This window comes from Lacerta agilis, chromosome 8 (genome assembly GCF_009819535.1).
Source record: "Lacerta agilis isolate rLacAgi1 chromosome 8, rLacAgi1.pri, whole genome shotgun sequence".
In the NCBI taxonomy this organism is placed as follows: domain Eukaryota; kingdom Metazoa; phylum Chordata; class Lepidosauria; order Squamata; family Lacertidae; genus Lacerta; species Lacerta agilis.
This window is the reverse complement of record NC_046319.1, coordinates 80,668,955-80,688,374: the sequence shown is the minus strand read 5'-3', so window position 1 is coordinate 80,688,374 and position 19,420 is coordinate 80,668,955. Positions and strand designations below refer to the sequence as shown.

At 50.3% G+C, this 19,420-nt stretch overlaps 1 protein-coding gene across 1 annotated transcript; it reads left to right on the top strand.

Annotated features, from left to right (window-relative positions):
* Nucleotides 1-2,613: 2,613 nt before the first annotated feature.
* CKM (creatine kinase, M-type) lies at nt 2,614-17,937 on the top strand. Its single transcript, XM_033158567.1, has 8 exons — nt 2,614-2,738; nt 4,953-5,168; nt 7,777-7,931; nt 8,641-8,773; nt 11,923-12,094; nt 13,474-13,597; nt 14,884-15,073; nt 17,510-17,937. The coding sequence occupies exons 2-8, from the start codon at nt 4,976-4,978 to the stop codon at nt 17,686-17,688; spliced, it is 1,146 nt and encodes a 381-aa protein (XP_033014458.1). The 5' UTR covers nt 2,614-2,738; nt 4,953-4,975; the 3' UTR covers nt 17,689-17,937.
* Nucleotides 17,938-19,420: the final 1,483 nt, after the last annotated feature.

Below are 19,420 nucleotides of genomic sequence, written 5' to 3'. Positions count from 1 at the left end.
GAGAGTCCCATGGACTGCAAGAAGATGAAACCTCTCCATTCTCAAAGAAATCAGCCCTGAGTGCTCACTGGAAGGACAGATCCTGAAGTTGAGGCTCCAGTACTTTGGCCACCTCATGAGAAGAGAAGACTCCCTGGAAAAGACCCTGATGTTGGGGAAGATGGAGGGCATAAAGAGAAGGGGACGACAGAGGAGGAGATGGTTGGACAGTGTTCTCGAAGCTGCTAACATGAGTTTGGCCAAACTGCGAGAGGCAGTGAAGGATAGGCGTGCCTGGCGTGCTCTGGTCCAGGGGGTCACAAAGAGTCGGACACGACTGAACGACCGAACAACAACAACAACAACATTCCCGTTTCATTTTCAATAAGGTACACAGACATGTTTGTAACTTAAAGAAGGCAGTAAAGAAATTCAAGTGAAAGGAGAAGGAAAAGAGGTGAGGTCAACCAGCGCTCATTGGCAGGAGTCAAGCTGGCATCTCTCGCCGGAACACTTTGGATGGTTTCGACATCGCTTACTTAAAAAATAAAAGATTGCCAAACTTTATATATATATCTATATATATATATCTATATCTATATCTATCTATCTATCTATCTATCTATCTATCTATCTATCTATCTATCTACGCTTTACAAAAAAATTATCCTTGACTCAACCTCATTTCAACTTGTTCATAACTGTTAGAAATCGCGCAGTGCAGAGTTAAACGGTGGAACTGCCTGCTGCAGGAGCTCGTACGGCTTTATAAGGCGATTGGACCAATTTATGGAAGAGAAAAGGGCTAGCGAAGGCTGCTAGGCAGGATGGCTGTGTTCAGAGAAGGCACGCCTCTGAATACCCACTGAGGGGTCTCAGAAGTGGGGAGAGGGCTGCAGATCCACTCAGGACCCGTTGGTGGACTTCCCGTGGGAATATCTGGCCGGCCGCTGTGAGAACAGGGGCCTCTTTGCATACTCAGAGGCAGCCTAGCTCTGAATACCAGTTCCTAGGGATGGGTGGGCTAAAGGGGTGGGCTCTTGGCACCACCTTGTCCTGAACTTCATAGAAGCATCTGGATAGCAGAAGCAGGGTGCCAGTTTGGATGAATCCATTTGTCTGATTCAGCAGGGTTTGGCCAGGGGAGAGGGCTCTTGCGCTTGAATCCTGCTCGCAGAAGAAGAGGAAGAAGAAGAGTTTGGATTTGATATCCCGCTTCATCACCACCCGAAGGAGTCTCAAAGTGGCTCACATTCTCCTTTTCCCTTCCTCCCCCCCACAACAAACACTCTGTGAGGTGAGTGGGGCTGAGAGACTTCAGAGAAGTGTGAGTAGCCCAAGGTCACCCAGCAGCTGCACGTGGAAGAGCGGGGAAGCGAACCCGGTTCACCAGATTACGAGTCTGCCGCTCTTAACCGCTACACCACACTGGCAGGGATTCAGGCATCTGGGTGGCCCCTGAGAGAACAGGATGCTGGAGTAGATGGGCCATTGGGCTGATGTTCTTATGGAACCTCCAGCTCCAGAAGCAGTCTATCCAGAATCCCAGGTTCTTAGGGGTATTAGGCCGCTGTGAGAACAGGATTGTGGAGGACTAGGTGGGACCCCTTTGGCCTGATCCAGCAGCCTCTTCTTTTGCACTTTTGTTCTGGTCCTGACACATTGTGAAAGATAGATAGATAGATAGATAGATAGATAGATAGATAGATAGATAGATATGGATAGGTAGATAGATGATATATAGATACTTTGTTGTCATGAAATTGAATGCCACCTCACATTTACAGCCACATACGCATTTATACATTTACAACCACACATACACATACATATCACCCATCATGACTCCCCAAAGATCGTATCATTTGGTTACAGCATTTAAAACAGTTATAGCTCTTGGATAAAAACTGTTGTTTTTTTTAGTCTATTCGTTCTTGATTTAATTGTTCTGTATCTCCTGCCCGAAGGCAACCGTGCAAAGAGACTACATCCAGGATGAGATGAATCCTGTAAAATGTTGGTCTGCCATAGTCAAAACAAAATAAAAAATTGTTTCCAGTAGCACCTTAGAGACCAATTGAGTTTGTTCTTGGTATGAGCTTTCGTGTGCATGCACACTTCTTCAGATGCATGCACACGAAAGCTCATACCAAGAACAAACTCAGTTGGTCTCTAAGGTGCTACTGGAAAGAATTTTTTATCATGTAAAATGTTGTTTGCTTTTTTGAGACAACAGGAGCTATATAGTTCATCCAAAGACGGGAGAGGGTGACTGATAATCTTTTGGGCTGTGGTTATGACCTTCTGGAGCATTTTCCTGCCGGTGACTGTACAACTGGCAAACCAAGCACAGATACAGTTTGTAAGAATGCTCTCTACGCTGCCTCGATAGAAGGACACCAGCAGCCTCTCACTCAGATTGAGCACTCTGCACATGCTCCAAGCCACTTGCTTCACGTATTTTTGGGCCCTGCATTGTGGAAGGAGGACCTGGGGTTACAAGAGCCCTGCAGGAGTCGCTTCTGTTCCATCAGGGGACGGAGGCGAAGAAAGCTCCCGACCCAAATTTCAAGCAGGGATGGGGAAGCAACACCCAATCAGAGGCCGGCTGCTTGTCAGCATTCGGCCAATGGCAGCGGAGCACAGGGTATATATGTCCAGGTCCTTGAGTCAGGCTTTCGGGTCACCTGTTGTGCTGGAGTGAGACAAGGCAGCGCCAAGCCCCTGGGGATTTTGCAGGATTTGATTCTCCCTGTCAGGTAACAGCCGTCTCTGGTTCCCAGATTTGGGCGCATGGGGTGGGAGCTGGGAGGAGAGGGAAAACGGGCAGCAACAGCTGCAGGTGCATTGCCTATAAAGCAAGCCAGATTTTTTTTAAAAAAAAAAATCTGGAATTTTATCTATCATTTCTCTAGAGCTAGAGTGGATGGGAGCATGGGTGGCAGTCCAGATAATTTGGGGCGCCACCAGAGAGGCCCCCTGCTCCAGGGATCTGCTTCGATGCTTCGCCCCCTAGAATGGCCAAGTATAGGACTGCCAGGCCCTTCTTTTCAGATGGCCCCAAATGGCGCCAATGACCCCAGACCTTGCAATGACCTTGCTGAGTGCCCTAGACGGGCGTCCTTGCTGTTTGCGGATGGGAGAGGACGTCCAGGAAGACCCTGGCATGCGCCCGCTGGCCAGCCCTCCTGCAGGCGCCTGCCAAACTCTTCCCCTCTCTCCTTCCTTGCTGCATGCAGAGTGCTTTCCCCACTTCCCCGCCCCACAACCCCGCCTGGACACTTGGATCCGGGGACCGCTGACACTTTGCAAAAGTAGCCGCTGGAATGCAGGCTGAGCTGGCAGCCAAAACGTTCTTCTGCGCCACCCGGGGGCCCTTTTGTGGACAAGAAAGTCGGCTATAAATAAATTAGTTTCCGAGGGGCCGAGGGCTAAAATTATCCCTGGCTCTCCACCGGCGGCAACTAGATAGGAGGGGTGGACCCTGCACGCCCCCCTCCCCCCGCACCTCCCCACCCACTTGTCACCCAGAGGAGCCCTCTTGACTTCTCCATATGGGTTCCATACGGACCTGCCACAGAACTGGGAATGGGTTTCCTTGCCACCTTGGGAACTCTCCATTCTCCAGCAGAGGCTGGGTGAATTGTGCAAGAATAATTAATTAATTAATTAATTAATTAATTAATAATGCATATCAAGAATAAGCTCTGACCCATGGAAAGGCCCTTGCCATAGGGGCTGCAGATGTGCTTTGCACTCTTCAAGTTCCCAGATCTCAAGAAGAACGGCTGGGCCAGTTACAAAGGAGGTGGAGAAAGTGGATAGGCCCCTCATTAAGAACCTCGGAAGAGCTTGGCTGCTGGTTCAGGCCAACGGCCCAACAAGTCCAGCATCCCAGATGCTTCGCCTGGGAAACCTGCAAACAGGATTCGAACGCGAGAGCCCTCCCCTCCCCTCCTGTGGTTTCCAGCAACTGGGATTCAGGAGCACTGCTGCCTCCAACAGTGGAGGCAGAGCAACAACCGTTACGGCTAACAGATATCAATAGGCATCTCCGCCTCCATCAATTTGCCCCATCCTCTTTCAAAGCCATCTAGGTTCGTGGCTGTCGCTGTTTCCTGCAGCAGCGAGTTCCATAGTTATGTGCTGTATAAAGGATGGACTTTCTTTACTCCGTCCCGAACCCTCCAACGCTCAGCCTCGTTGTGTTATGGAGAGAGCAGCGGCGAAAATTTTAATAGGATCAAAGTGGGAAAGTGCAATAGTACCCAGTAAAAAGGACTGGATTAACAAAACGCTAGAATTTATAGAGCTGGCATATCTTTCAGAGAAGATAAAAGACAATCTGAAAGAAAAATTCATAAAGGAATGGAATGATTTTATGCAACATCTAAATAAAAGGTGCAATCAGTTATAATCTTGGAATAGCTCCTGTCTTACCAAGAATTGGAACAGCAATAATAAAAATAAAAAAATGATAAAAAGAATACTAAAAAAACAAACAAACAAAAGAAATTAAAAGAAAAAGGAAATAGAAAAAGAGCTACATCAGGGCCGAGTCATGAAAATATACATATTGAAAACATGTTTAATGTTTAATTTAATGAAGAGATAAAGTGGGAAGCCCAAGGATGAGATTATGTATAAATTCAGCCTTACTGAAGCGAACAGAAGGCTAGAATGAACCTATAATTTTAAAGAGTTTTTGTAATAAAAATATATGGATGAAAATGTATTTGGAATTAGATCTATATGTGTAGGTGTGTTTAATGTGTACTTGTTCTATGTGTATGCGTACTTTGATTAATAAAAAAAGAAAATAAAAGAGAGAGAGAGAGAGAGGTGGAGGGTGGAAAAACTTTTCCCTCTCCACTATCTCCATGCCACGCATGATTTTTATAAAGCCCAACTGCGCCCACCTCCAAATTTTAAAAGCCCCCCCCCCAACGCTGCGCCCTGCTTTCTTGCCACAGGACTCGCCCCGCCAACCGCCACCATGCCTTTCGGAAACACCCACAACAAGTTCAAGCTGAACTACAAGTGCGACGAGGAGTTCCCTGACCTCAGCAAACACAACAACCACATGGCCAAGGTCCTCACCAAGGAGATTTACGAAAAGCTGCGTGGCAAGGAGACTCCCAGCGGCTTCACCCTGGACGACTGCATCCAGACCGGTGTGGACAACCCAGGTGGGTCCTGCCCCTTTGGCATCTATCTCCACGAACCAAACGCTAAAAGCCACACTGACCATCCCTTCCTCTCTCACCGCTTCGTGGGCAAAGATGCCACCAAAAGCCAGACATGCAATTTCTCCCCATTCAGGCTTGCCATCTCCCTCTGGTGGCCAGTTTGCATAAATTTACATGCATTTGCCACACGGTGGGGGTGGAGGCTGGTAGGGAGGGGAAGGGGGGAGGAAACAAAAGGGTCCCGAGTCCAGCCTGCTTTGAGCCCACGCAGCTAGAAAGAGTAGCAAGACATGAGAATCACAGGAGGGCAGAGCTGGAAGGGACCCCAAGGGTCATCTGGTCCAACCAGATAATGGGCTTGAGGGCATCCTGATCAAGTTTGCAGATGACACCAAATTGGGAGGGGTGGCTAATACCCCAGAGGACAGGATCACACTTCAAAATGACCTTAACAGATTAGAGAACTGGGCCAAAGCAAATAAGATGAATTTTAACAGGGATAAATGTAAAGTACTACACCTGGGCAAAAAAAAAAAAAACCGAAAGGCACAAATACAGGGTGGGTGACACCTGGCTTGAGAGCAGTACATGTGAAAAGGATCTAGGAGTCTTGGTAGACCACAAACTTGACATGAGTCAACCGTGTGATGCAGAAGCCAAAAAAGCCAATGCAATTCTGGGCTGCATCAATAGGAGTATAGCATCTAGATCAAGGGAAGTAATAGTACCACTGTATTCCGCTCTGGTCAGACCTCACCTGGAATACTGTGTCCAGTTCTGGGCACCACAGTTCACGAAGGATACTGACAAGCTGGAAGGTGTCCAGAGGAGGGCAACCAAAATGGTCCAAGGCCTGGAAACGATGCCTTATGAGGAACGGCTTAGGGAGCTGGGTATGTTTAGCCTGGAGAAGAGAAGGTTAAGGGGTGATATGATAGCCATGTTCAAATATATCAAAGGATGTCATATAGAGGAGGGAGAAAGTTTGTTTTCTGCTGCTCCAGAGAAGCGGACACGGGGCAATGGATTCAAACTACAAGAAAGAAGATTCCACCTAAACATGAGGAAGAACTTCCTGACAGTAAGAGCTGTTGGACAGTGGGATTTGCTGCCAAGGAGTGTGGTGGAGTCTCCTTCTTTGGAGGTCTTGAAGCGGAGGCTTGACAGCCATCTGTCAGGAATGCTTTGATGGTGTTTCCTGCTTGGCAGAGGGTTGGACTGGATGGCCCTTTGGGTCTCTTCCAGCTCTAGGATTCTAGGATTCTAACCCCCTGCAATGCAGGAACAGCGCCTACAACTCATAACAACCCCTTTCCCCCATGGATATTTAATTGGAAGGTCCCTGGGGCAGAGCCTCTGCCTGGGAGCACTGGGAATGTCACCCTCCTGAAACCCCGGAGAGCTGAGCTGCCAGTCAGTGTTGGCCCAATGGAGCAGCGGTTCTGACTTGGCATACGATAGCTTCCTATGTCCCTAGCGGAGAAAAGATTAGACCATAACGATTTATCAAATCAGGTCCCCAACTGTAGCATAACTACGAGGGACCCACATATTACACACAAAAGCCCAAACAAACCTCTTGCAAGCTGCAAATATTACTGGGAGGGCTGACTTCCAGTCAGCCACTGGAAGTGGTTTCTTTTGGAGGCTACCAGCTCACCACTCCTGGATTAAACAGTCAAGTCCCCTAGCTGGAGAGAAACACAGGCTTCATTCATTTGTGTGCCATTTTCCTGCACGCACACCAAAAAGCATGCTCAAAGCGGCTTACAACAAAGAACACAGGAAGACGCTTCCAACACTATGAAAACAATTGCATCATAGCGTAGCAAAACAATAGCAAATACAATAACGTACAAAAAAACCCACATTTCAATGCCAAAAAATACAACAAGTTTGCTGAAACAACATGCAGCACCCAGTAACAAAAAAAGCAAGGGAGCTTCACAGTCTCATGTTAGTTCTAGAAACCCCCCTCCCATGATATTGCTCAGGATCCTTCTCCTCCTTTATGTGGGTTGCTTTGCTGTGCTTTGAAGGAACCCCCTGCTAAATCCTGAGGGAGGGGAGTCATTATTTCAGCAGACGGGGGGACACCAAGTACTAGGGACAATAACTTCATGTAGAGGAAATTGGGGAGATGCAACAGGAACCTGCTAATGAGCAGGAAAAGGACACTAAGACACTGGAGGGAAATACTTGTGGTTTTGGTTGTCTCTATACTAATGCGCAGAGCATGGGGAATAAGCAAAATGAGCTCGAGCTCTTAACACAGGAGCCTACAATTCTATGATTCCCTGATCCTGCAGAGTGAGATCTCATGTGCGGCCCCTGTGTTCCTTTTCAACGAGGCTTGCCAAAGAGAGCCTGCCAGTCTCTCACCTTGAACACCCTAATCCCATTCCCACAGGCCTCTGGCAGTCATCAGTTTTTTGAGGGGCAGGGCAGGGCAATATCATTTATGAATTGTAGGATTGTAGAGTTTGAAGGGACTCGCCGCCCCCCAAGGGTTACCTAGTCCAACCTCCTGCAGTGAGGGAATCACAGCTTTAAAACCCCCACGCACCCTTCTCCTAATCTAATGCCTCCCCCCCTCGTTCACACACAGGCCACCCCTTCATCATGACCGTGGGCTGTGTGGCTGGTGACGAAGAGTCCTACGACGTCTTCAAGGAGCTCTTTGACCCCATCATCCGGGACCGTCATGGCGGCTACAAGCCCACTGACAAGCATAAGACTGACCTGAACCATGAGAACCTGAAGGTAGGAACCAGGACTGGCCAGGGCTGAGGGGGCTCGAGGGCTGGGCCGTAGTTCCATAGGGGCGCCCGTGCTTTGGACACGCAAATTATAACCCCCAGTGCCTGGTTCCCTGAAGAAGGGAACTCACCTGCACAGGAGGCAGCGACAGCTATCAACCTGGATTCAGGACTGATAAAATAAAGGGCAGAGGCAGAGTTAAACTGTGGAACTCCCTGCCACAGGAGGCAGCGATGGCCACCAACTTGGGTGTCCTTAAACAAGGATGGGACAACTTCATGGAGGAGGAGGAGAGGGCTATCGAAGGCTGCTAGCCACCATGGCTGTGCTCTGCTTCCGAATACAAGTTGCTGGAAACCACAGAAGGCAGGGAGTGTGATCAGGTCTTCCCTTGTGGGTATCTGGGTGACCATTGTAAGAATAGGGTTTTGGACTAGATGGGCCCCGATCCAGCAGCCAGGCTCTTCTGATGTTCTCTCTGGGTGGGATCGTGCCAGTCAGAGTAGACCCGCCTTTGCCAACCTGCTGCCCCAAACATCTGGAGGGCGCCGGGTTGGCAAAGGCTGGAAGAGACGGCACTGCGCTTGACAGATTCTTGGTTTGACTTGGGAGGGGGGCAGGTTCAGAAGGGGGAAGGACCGCTGCGCTTGTGAGAAAGCAGGCAAGTGTGTCGGGGGCTCACGGCAGGCCTCTGCCTCTCTGTTCCCCGCAGGGTGGAGATGACCTGGACCCCAACTATGTGCTCAGCAGCCGCGTGAGGACTGGGCGCAGCATCAAGGGGTACACCCTGCCCCCCCACTGCAGCCGCGGAGAGCGCCGGGCTGTTGAGAACCTCTCCATCACCGGTAAGGCTGGAAGAATCGATCGGGTCAGGCAAAACAAGTTCTTCTTTGGGTAGCGCAAGAGTCGAACGGCGGAACTCCCTGCCACAGGAGGCGGGGATGGCCACCAACTTGGATGGCTTCGGAATACAATTAGACAAGTTCAGGGAGGAGAGGGCTGTGGATGGCTGGATGGCTGGGGTCTGCCCCCCCCCCCCAGTTGGAGGGAGCAATGCTCCTGAATACCAGTGGCTGCTGGAAACCGCAAGAGGGAAGAGTGCTCTTGTGTTCGAATCCTGCTTGTAGGTTTCCCATGGGGAAAATCTGGTGAGAACAGGATGCTGGAGTATTTGGACTCCCTTCGCCTGATCCAGCCAGCTTTCCTTATCTTCTTAAGGTGGCAAGAGGAACCAGGAATGTCTTAAGGGCTCTCTCTTTGAAAGATCAGTGCATTCCCCCTAATTTTGGGCCGTTTTTGCACTATTTACACTAATTTAAGTCATTCCTTCTTCCTAAGGAGGCCTGAGAACTGTAGTTTGAGTGTGTCTTTTTTAAAAAAAAAGCCTTTGCAGAGGCAGACTAGATCGCGATTCCTTCTCCGGTGGAAGAAATTCTAAGTTTGAAGTGCAGTTAAAGAGGGCTTTTTGCAACCTCTAGAATCAAGAGGGAACAGTCTGCTCAGATTCTCTTTTGGGATGAATGTCCATCAGACGTTCGCCAAATATCTGCTGGCTCTGGGCAGCATTTGATTTCAGTCTCTGAATTGTTTGAGAGCTGGCATCCGGTATTTGGCAAAGGTCTGATGACGGGCATCTTGTGTGTTTAGTAAATAACACGCAATGGCATCCGGTCGATGTCAGTTCATGAAGCTTCAAATTTGACATATACCCCAAATCAAAAGAATGAGGGAGGCTGCCCTCAGGTACAAACCACACTCAAAATTCAAAGTTGGGAGAGGCCCAACCCCCCCCCCCAATTCAGAATGTGCTGTGTATGTACACATGTAGACGAAACATGCTTTTATTTGGCAATAAGGGGAACCATATTAAGATCTTGTTTTAAACCAGCCTTCAGCAACCAGATGTTTCAGACTGCAGTTCCCTTCAGCTCCAACATCATACAGCTGTGCAGGCTGGGTCTGATGGGAACTGTAGTCAAAAACAAGTGCTGCACAGGCGATGAGCAGGGAGACGCTGGTTCGAATCTCCACCCGGCTAAAAACTTACATTGGGGTGACCATGAGCCAGTCACTCTCTTGAAACTGATCCACATCAGGTATGTGGATCAGGTGGCCTGCAAAGCCTCCCCTAAGTGAATGAGTCTACTTCGCAGGGTTGTTTTGAGGATAAAAAGCGGAATTGTAAAGTTAGATGGGACACCCAAGCCTCATCTAGTCCAACCCCCTGCAATACATGAGTAACAGCTAAAGCATCCCTGGCAGGTGACCAGACAACCTCTGTTTAAAAATCTCCAACTGCTCTAAACAGGCTTGGTTTCCAGACCCTTGACCATCTCTGTCAGTCACGTTCCGGCTTGTCAACATCCTTGTTAAATTGTGGTACCCAGAACTGGAACACAGGACTCCGGGTGTGGTCTGACCAAGGCAGAAGAGAGGGGGGACAATGACTTCCTTTGATCTGGACACTAGATTTCTGTTGATGCAGCCGAGAATAGCATTCGCCTTTTTTGCTGCCGCATCACACGGTTGACTCAAGTTTGGGCTTGTGGTCTATATATGCCATAGATTAAGGTTACCAGATGTCCCCAGATGTCCCCGGGGACAGTCCCCTGACAAAATCCATCCATTTAGTAGGAAGTTGAAAAGTATCCCCGGATTCATAGATGCTTTCCACATGTACTGCTGACAAGCCAGGCGTGACCCATCTTACACTCCTTGAAAAAAATGCAAAACAGTAAATAAACGCCGCTGCCAAAATGTGTGAGTGCCACTGGATGAAATAGCGAGGCACGTATCCAGACAGCAACTGCTAGAGCTAGGCGGACCATGCAGGCTATGTACAAATGGTCCTCTACGACGAACCCCCGCCTCTCAATTACTAAAATCGTGTCCAAAAGGGGTGAAACCAACCCCCCTCCACTCGGTTCGTCTCAAAGCAGACCCCTCTTATTTCAAGGGCTTATTAGTAATGAGAGCCTAATTCCAGCTTTCGTGGCCTGGTATCCTCACTACTCTGGGTTACTTAAATGAGCAACCTCTTGCCTACAGTAAAGGGCCTCACTCAGCTCGGATCCCCACTGTATCGATTTGCCTCAACACTCTGGCAACTTCGTGGCACTCTAGGTTTTCCCCATCTAACGCTTTTCTGCGTGACTCTAGGACACAAACTATCACCTCCCTTTCCTCGGGTAAGTTTTGCCCTTTCTTGAGTCCACACCTCTGTGAGCTTTGATACCCTGCTGGACCAATAATGACGATTCCTCCTTGGCACCAAAAAGAACTGAACTTTATTTTTCTTGAGAACATAGTTGATTTAAAGATTCATGCTTTCACAATCTTAGTTGTAGTAACACAGAGACATCTTTCACACTATAGTTTCATGTTAACCTAATCCTAACCCAAACCACCACTATCCTGGCCCCACAGACTTCTTCTTCCCTGTCTCCACACACACACACACACCCTCTTCTCAACTGTCAAAACACCTGTTCCCCCCTTTTAAACCAGCCCCCAAAGGATGAGCTGTCAGTTAAGTTGAAGGTGGATTAACTCCTTCTGAGCCGGGAGGTAATAACTCCTCCACCCTAGGGCCAATCCGTCACATCCTCCATCGCAGCGGGTTGGGCTAGATGACCTTTGGGGGTCCCTCCCAACTCTGCAACTCTTTTGGTTCTACGAAATGGTCAGCGCCTAAGCGTGGCCTCCTCCACTTGGTGTCTCTCCCCACCTCACCACCCTGCCTTTCCCTCTATTCCAGTGTTTTTCAACCTTTTTTGGGCAAAGGCACACTTGTTTCATGAAAAAAATCATGAGGCACACCACCATTAGAAAATGTTAAAAAATTTAACTCTGTGCCTATATTGACTATATATAAAGTAATTCTCTTGAATAGGAATCAAATAAACAATTTTTTCCCACGGCACACCAGGCAACATCTCGCGGCACACTAGTGTGCCACGGAACAGTGGTTGAAAAACACTGCTCTATTCCACAGCCTTGAACAGCTTGACTGGAGAGTTCAAGGGAAAGTACTACCCTCTGAAGAACATGACGGATGCAGAACAGCAGCAGCTCATCGACGACCACTTCCTCTTCGACAAACCCGTCTCTCCTCTCCTGCTCGCCTCAGGCATGGCCCGCGACTGGCCCGACGCCAGAGGCATCTGGTAAACAGCAACGCATTTATACCCCCCGACGTTTTTTCTGATGAACATAGGGACACCCTATTCAGTGACAGAGGGACGCGGGTGGCGCTGTGGTCTAAACCACTGAGGCTCTTGGGCTTGCCGGTCAGAAGGTCGGCAGTTCGAACCCCCGCAATGACGGGGTGACCTCCCGTTGCTCGGTCCCTGCTCCTGCCCACCTAGCAGTTCGAAAGCACGTCAAAGTGCAAGTAGATAAATAGGTACCACTCCGGCGGGAAGGTAAACGGCGCTTCCATGCGCTGCTCTGGTTCGCCAGAAGCGGCTTAGTCATGCTGGCCACATGACCCGGAAGCTGTACGCCGGCTCCCTTGGCCAGTAAATGAATGCTACAACCCCAGAGTCGTTCGCAACTGGACTTAACGGTCAGGGGTCCTTTACCTTTTTTATTCAGTGACAACAAGAACAATTTTATTGTTTACACCCTGTCCATCTGACTGGGTTGCCCCAGCCGCTCTGGGCATGTGCAGCTCGACCCAACTTCTCACGCCCTTCCCTCACAGCTTGCAAAATGTTTAATGGAGCAGGGGGGCCCCAAACCGCATTGTGCGGCTTGCAAAAATATAGCATACTTTTTTCCCCTGCAAATGATAACATGCACGTTTAAATATTTCGCTCCCTGTTCTACGTTTCCACCCCTTTTTTGAAAGCATTGCACTGCGTATCTGCATTGTGCCGCCCGATCACGTCACGTGTGCAATTATCTCGTGCGGTTTCAACCTTGCGTGGTTGAAAGCTGGCTGGTGGAAATCCTGCAGGTTAATTGCACACAAGGTGGAGAGCTTAAAAGTCCCTTTTGCACCAGGTTTTCCTGGCATGGGAAGAGCTTCTAAGCTCTCTGCCTTGCCCTGGTGGGAATTTGGAGGTTCCCACGAGATCTCGCACCCCAGATTCGCCTTGCTTGCAAAGTAAGGATGGCCGTGCAGGGGGTGGTTTGGGCACGTGCGTTTTTGCATATATAATACACCATCCTACAACATACCCCCTGTGCAAGATGCATTCATACTGTATGGTTTCTCGCTTCTGTTGAAAGCTGCCTCGAATACCCTGGCCTAGCTGTCAACTTTCCCCTTTTCTTGCGAGGAATCCTATTCGGAATAAGGGAATTTCCCTTTTAAAAAAAGGAAAAAGTTGACAGCTATGCTGACCCTGGTAGAAAGGTTGAATAGAAGTGACCGTGATAAAAATGATACTAATAATTAAAAACGATGATAATTACATTCCTGGTGCGCTTCAATGCACTTTTGTGCTGTCTCAGTACCTCCAATGCACTTGAGAGGTTTGGGACACTCAGGCCTGCAGTGTTTACACTCTCCCCCCTCTCTCTCTCCCCCCCCCCCCAGGCACAATGACAACAAAACCTTCCTGGTGTGGGTGAACGAGGAGGACCACCTCCGTGTCATCTCCATGCAGAAGGGTGGCAACATGAAGGAGGTTTTCCGGCGCTTCTGCGTCGGGCTGCAGAAGGTGAGCTTTGCAGAGCGGCTGCTTTGAAGGGGGGGGGCGGAGAGGACTCCTGGCTGTCTCAGAGGCCCCATGGAAAGAGCTATGGGGTCTTGGGCTGGCAGAGAGGCAAGGGAGTAGAGGCCAGCCCTACTGTAGCCCAGAGGGACAGTCCCTGGCAGTCAGCAGAGCAGGGAGCGTCATGTTATGCATGATTCCCGCTTCACGGGGGGTCAGACTAGAGGACCTCTGGGGGTCCCTTCCAACTCTACAATTCTACGATTCGTTGGCAGGCACCTGACAGGCTCACAGGTGACTCAGGCAGGCTGCGGTCAATTGGCAGTGTCCTAGCTGGTACCACCTGCCGTTTGGTCTGTTGACCGGCTGAGCTGGGTTTGAGGTCCGGGATTCTTGCCACCATTGCTAGCAGGAGTGAGGCCTTGGTAGCCCATAGCAAACGTGCTCAATGATCTGCGCTGGCTGCCGAGGTGCCTCTGGGCCCAGTTAATGTTCATAACCACTTGAAGCCCATTTACCTCACTCCAAATGTGCCTCACCCCATATGCACCCGTTTGACCGCTTCAATCGGCAAAACCGGCACTATCACAGGCTGCCGTATAAAACCCGTTCTGCACTGGTTAGCAATCGATCGTTTAGTGTGGCAACACCTACACTTTGGAACTCCCTGCCTGTTGACATCAGGCCCTTTGCTGTACTTTTTCGGCACCTCCTAAACACATTCTTGCCTAAAGAACCCAGAGGCTTAGAAGGTCGGCGCGAGTTTCGATCCGTTTTTTAACTTTCTGAAAGTTTCAGTGTGTCCTTGTTGATTCTTCCTATTGGACCCCATCTTTCCCTCCTGCCAATCAATTGGTTGTATAAATTTCACCGGGGGGGAAATCAGAGGTCAGCAAACTTTTTCAGCAGGGGGCCGGTCCACTGTCCCTCAGACCTTGTGGGGGGCCGGACTATATTTTGGGGAAAAAAAATGAACGAATTCCTATGCCCCACAAATAACCCAGAGATGCATTTTAAATAAAAGCACACATTCTATTTATGTAAAAACACGCTGATTCCCGGACCGTCCGCGGGCTGGATTTAGAAGGCGACTGGGCAAGATCTGGCCCCCGGGCCTTAGTTTGCCTACTCATGAAATAAAAATGAATGAAAACGCCCAGTCCTGGGCACTGCCAGTTCCCTACAGGGTCCTACAATGGACATTCCCAGTTCTGCAGATAAAAGACTGAAGGAGCTGTTTCTCTCTTCCCGCGCACAACCCCCCGCTCATCTTTTCCTTTTTCTCGGGCAAGATCGAGGAGATCTTCAAGAAAGCTGGCCACCCCTTCAGCTGGAGCGAGCACTTGGGCTACATCCTGACCTGCCCCTCTAACCTGGGCACCGGGCTGCGTGGGGGTGTCCACGTCAAACTGCCCCATCTCAGCAAGCACGCCAAGTTCGAGGAAATCCTGACGCGTCTCCGTCTGCAGAAACGTGGCACAGGTGAGAGGGCGGGAGGGGAGGCCCGGACGCCATGGTGGAAATAAGACAATCTGGAGGCACCTCAACAGGACTAGGGACTTGAATTTCCTTTTAATCGTTCCCTTGGACCCACTTACCTGGGAGCAAGCCCTGGGGGGGGGGGTTCAGTCCACGCACTTCTGAGTAGACAGGGTTAGGATCGTGCTGTTATTTGTGCCCCCCCCCGCCCATCTCATGCCATGCAATTGACCGGCGGTTACTGCATTGCAGGGGGTTGGAGTAGATGACCCCTGGGGGTCCCACTCCAGCTTTATAGCTCAATGATTGCATGTTGAATGAGTCACGACTTTGCTGGGCAGGGGGGTGATGGGAAGGGGCAGGGGAATGCGCTTCTTTGCAGAGATAAATCTTTGGTATGGAATCCAGTCCTTATGAGGGATTCCCGAGGGAGCTGGGTATTTTTAGCCTGGAGAAGAGATGACCGAGAGCTGATACAACAACCCTCTTCAAATATCCGAAGGGCTGTTGCATCAAGGAGGGAGCCAGCTTGTTTTATGTTGAAGTGATAGATTCCAACAACCAGGAAGGAGATTCCTTCAAGCAGACTCTCTCCTTCCTTGGCGGTTTCTGAGCAGAGATTACCGTATATACTCGAGTATAAGTCGACCCAAATATAAGCCGAGGCACCTAATTTCCCTACAAAAATGTGGGAAAGCTTATTGACTCAAGTATAAGCCGGTTCACCTTTGCCACTGTGGTAGAGGAGGAACGAGCAGCCCTTTGGGCTGCTCCTTCCTCTTCCTCCTTTGCTGCTGTGGAGCTCACCCCGTCGCAGGGTTTCGAACCACCATTCTTCTGATCAGCAAGCCCTAGGGCTCTGTGGTTTAACTCACAGCGCAATGTTCCCTTGTGTTATACAGAGAAGGCTGGGATCCTGTCCTGTTTAAGCAGGAGCCAGGGAAAGTGAGCACCTGTGGGGTTTTAATACTTCCTTAACTGATAGGCTTTCTGCCTTCTGGGGTCTGAAGTTTGCATTTATGTGAGCAGTTCAGGAATGGAACAAGCTGCCTGGGGAGAGTAAAGAACCACCGTTCTTGTACACTTCTTAAGGAATGGTTGACTTGAGTATAAGCCGAGGGCAGCTTTTAAAGCACAAAAAGTGTGCTGAAAAACTAGGCTTATACTCAAGTATATACGGTAGATGGCCATCTCTCAGGGATGCATTGCTAGAACTGCACTGCAGGCGGTTGGGCTCGACGAGCCTTGGGGGTCCCTACGATTTTATGAAATCCACACTACAAGAAAAAAAATAACCCAGGCAGATGCTTATTTTTAAATAATTTCCACCACCTGCCTTCCAAAACTGAGGGCTAATTTGTGTGCACTGTTCCCTTGGGGAATCTTAGCACCGTGATACAAAAGGTAAAGGGACCCCTGACCGTTAGGTCCAGTCGCTGACGACTCTGGAGTTGCGTCGCTCATCTCGCTTTACTGGCCGAGGGAGCCGGCGTACAGCTTCCGGGTCATGTGGCCAGCATGACTAAGCCGCTTCTGGCGAACCAGAGCAGCGCACGGAAACGCCGTTTACCTTCCCGCCGGATTGGTACCTATTTATCTACTTGCACTTTTTGGGTGCTTTCGAACTGCTAACTTGGCAGGAGCAGGGACCGAGCAACGGGAGCTCACCCCGTCGCGGGGATTTGAACCGCCGACCTTCCGTTCGGCAAGCCCTAGGCTCAGTGGTTTAGACCACGGCGCCACCCGCGTCCCTGATACAAAAGGTGTCCGTAGGCAAATGGAACGGACTCTCCTCCAATGGGTGGCTATCTCTCAGGGATTCTTTAGCTGTGACTCCTGCATTGCAAGGGGTTGGACTAGATGACCCTTAGGGGGTCCCTTCCAACACTACGATTCTACGAAATGGATTCCTGGCTCGGTAGGGAGTGCAATTTTAGGGAGCGAAGCTAAATTTTGGCAAATCTCTCCAGCGAGCAGTCTTAAAAACACATTTTGGGGCGCGAGGAATTCCGATCAGCTATTATTTCTGTGGCAGCGCAGGCATCATTTAACTTTGTAAGTCTACGGTTTAATGACAAAGCACATAAACCGCTTTCGGAAAGCCCAATTCTTTTAGCTTTACATTCTGAAAATGTTGGGTGATGCTATATATACCAATAAAAAACGTTAATATATAGCGTAACGACTAGCGTAACCGCCACGTCATTGCGCACACATTCTGCTTACCAACCAAAATGAAATCCTATTAATTTAGCCAAAATATATTCCAAATGGCCGAGTCCCTTGTTGCGACTTACGAGCACATCCCCGTTTCTTGGAAACTGAAAGTTGCCAAATGAAACACGCCCTATGGGCTCAGCTCAGCAACCCACTTCGAGGGTCCGGAGGGGGCGATCCAAGTAACGGCGACTCCTCCCCCCAACCCCCCCCCCCGCGCAGGTGGTGTGGACACAGAGGCCGTGGGCGCCGTTTTCGACATCTCCAACGCCGACCGCCTGGGCTCCTCCGAGGTCGACCAGGTGCAGCTGGTGGTGGACGGCGTGAAGCTGATGGTGGAGATGGAGAAGAAGCTGGAGAAGGGCCAGGCCATCGACGACATGGTCCCTGCGCAGAAGTGAGGGGTTTCCTGCTGCTGCTGCTGACCCCGCGCGGACTGGGGCTTGGACTCTGGGGAGGGTGACCCCCAACCCTGCCACTCCCGGCGACCCACCGCCCTGTCCCTGGGCGCTCTCCTCTCTCTTGCGAAGGAGGGCGGAAGGCCGCCTGGGGCGGGGTGGGGCAGCTGGGAAGCTCGTGACACCCGAGTCCTAGTGGAAGGAGTTAATAAAAGCAAATTATGGCCCCCAGAGCCTTGCCTCCTCCCCAAAGGAGTCTCTTGTGCTGTTTTTTTTAAACGTAATTTTTTTTTTTAGTAAGCATTGCAGGGGGTTGGGCTAGATGACCCTTGGGACCCAACTCTACAATTCTATGATGCTAACACAGTTGCGTTTGCAGCCTTTCGTCCCTGGGGAGGGGGGGAAAGCCGGTGAGGTCTGAAAGCAAAGCCCTGTGCATTGATGCTTTGCGCGGAGGCAGCGACGCTTCTGAAAAGCAGTTGCTGGAAAGTGCAAGGAGGAGAGAGAGTTGCTCTCGTGCTCTGATCCCGATTGCATGTTTCCCATAACGGGCTCTTGCACCCAGGTCCTGCCTTTGGGCGTCACTTCGAGGCATCTGTCGGGCCACTGTGAGAACAGGATGCCAGGCTAGATGGGCCAATGGGCTGACCCAGCAGCTAGGCTCTTCTGGTGGAACCTCCAGGCCCAGAGGCAGTCTATCCAGATTCCTGGGATCGTAGTGGTAGGAGTAGCATTTGACAACAGAAGGGGCAGGGGCTGGGCTCGAGGGTCCCTTTTCCTGATCCAGAAGGCTCCTCTTAATAAGAGGCCAAAACACATCAAATTCATAGAGAAGGCCACTGATTACTACTAGCTACAATGGCTTCTGGATATGAGTTGCAAACCTGTTTGCAGGTTTCCCCTAATGGGCACCTCTGTGAGAAGAGAACGCTGGCCTTGCATGGACCACTGGCCTGGTAGAGCAGGGCTAACCTTATGTACCTATGGAACCTCCAGGTCCAGAGGCAGTCTATCTCGGTTCCTAGGTCCTTAGGGACATTTGGCTGCGGTGAGGATTCTGCAGCAGATGGGCCGCTGGCCTGACCCAGGGTAGCCCAGCTTGGGGAGAAGAGATGGTGCAGGTGTGAGTGGTGGGGTCCTACAAACTTTCCCTGGCACCATCAGCACCAAGAAGAGTTTCACAGGGCTGGGCTTTCTATGTCCTTACGTTTAGGGAGGGTTACAAGGCCGTGAGCCGGAGAGCTTCACGCGTCCCTTGTCTCAGTTCAGCTCTTCCCCATCACATCGTACTGGAGTAGCTCTCCGCGAGTTTTGTAACCTTGCCGGAGGCCAGGTCAGCGAACCCCAAAAGCAAGAGATTCAGAAGCGGGCCTTTCTCCATGCAACACAGCACCTATTTGTGGAGTTTGCTGCTGTGGGAGGCGGCTGCGATGGCTCCAGAAGTGGTTTAAACACACACCCGCCTATTGGTGGTTATTGCAGCTGCAATGGTTCAGTGGAACCTCCATTGGGAGGGGCAGCGTACCCCTATATAGAAGGGCAAGAGCAGGAGAAGCCTATCTAGGTCCTTCTCAGGCACTCCTCCTTTGAATCAGTCCTGTTTCAACCCCCAACCCCAACCCCGCATACGAGAAGGAAGCCGAGGACCTCTGAACATGGGCAGAGGGCTGCTCTCAAAACTGAGTGATCCCAACACACCAACACACGCAGAGAGAGACACACCTCCTCAGGCACA

What these genes read in the sequence shown, in the direction of transcription:
- CKM (XM_033158567.1), top strand. Translation starts at nt 4,976, where the DNA reads ATGCCTTTCGGAAACACCCACAACAAGTTCAAGCTGAACTACAAGTGC. An exon ending in CCCGACGCCAGAGGCATCTG is followed by an intron (nt 12,095 to 13,473) that starts GTAAACAGCAAC and finishes CCCCCCCCCCAG; the next exon opens with GCACAATGACAACAAAACCT. An exon ending in TCTGCGTCGGGCTGCAGAAG is followed by an intron (nt 13,598 to 14,883) that starts GTGAGCTTTGCA and finishes TTCTCGGGCAAG; the next exon opens with ATCGAGGAGATCTTCAAGAA.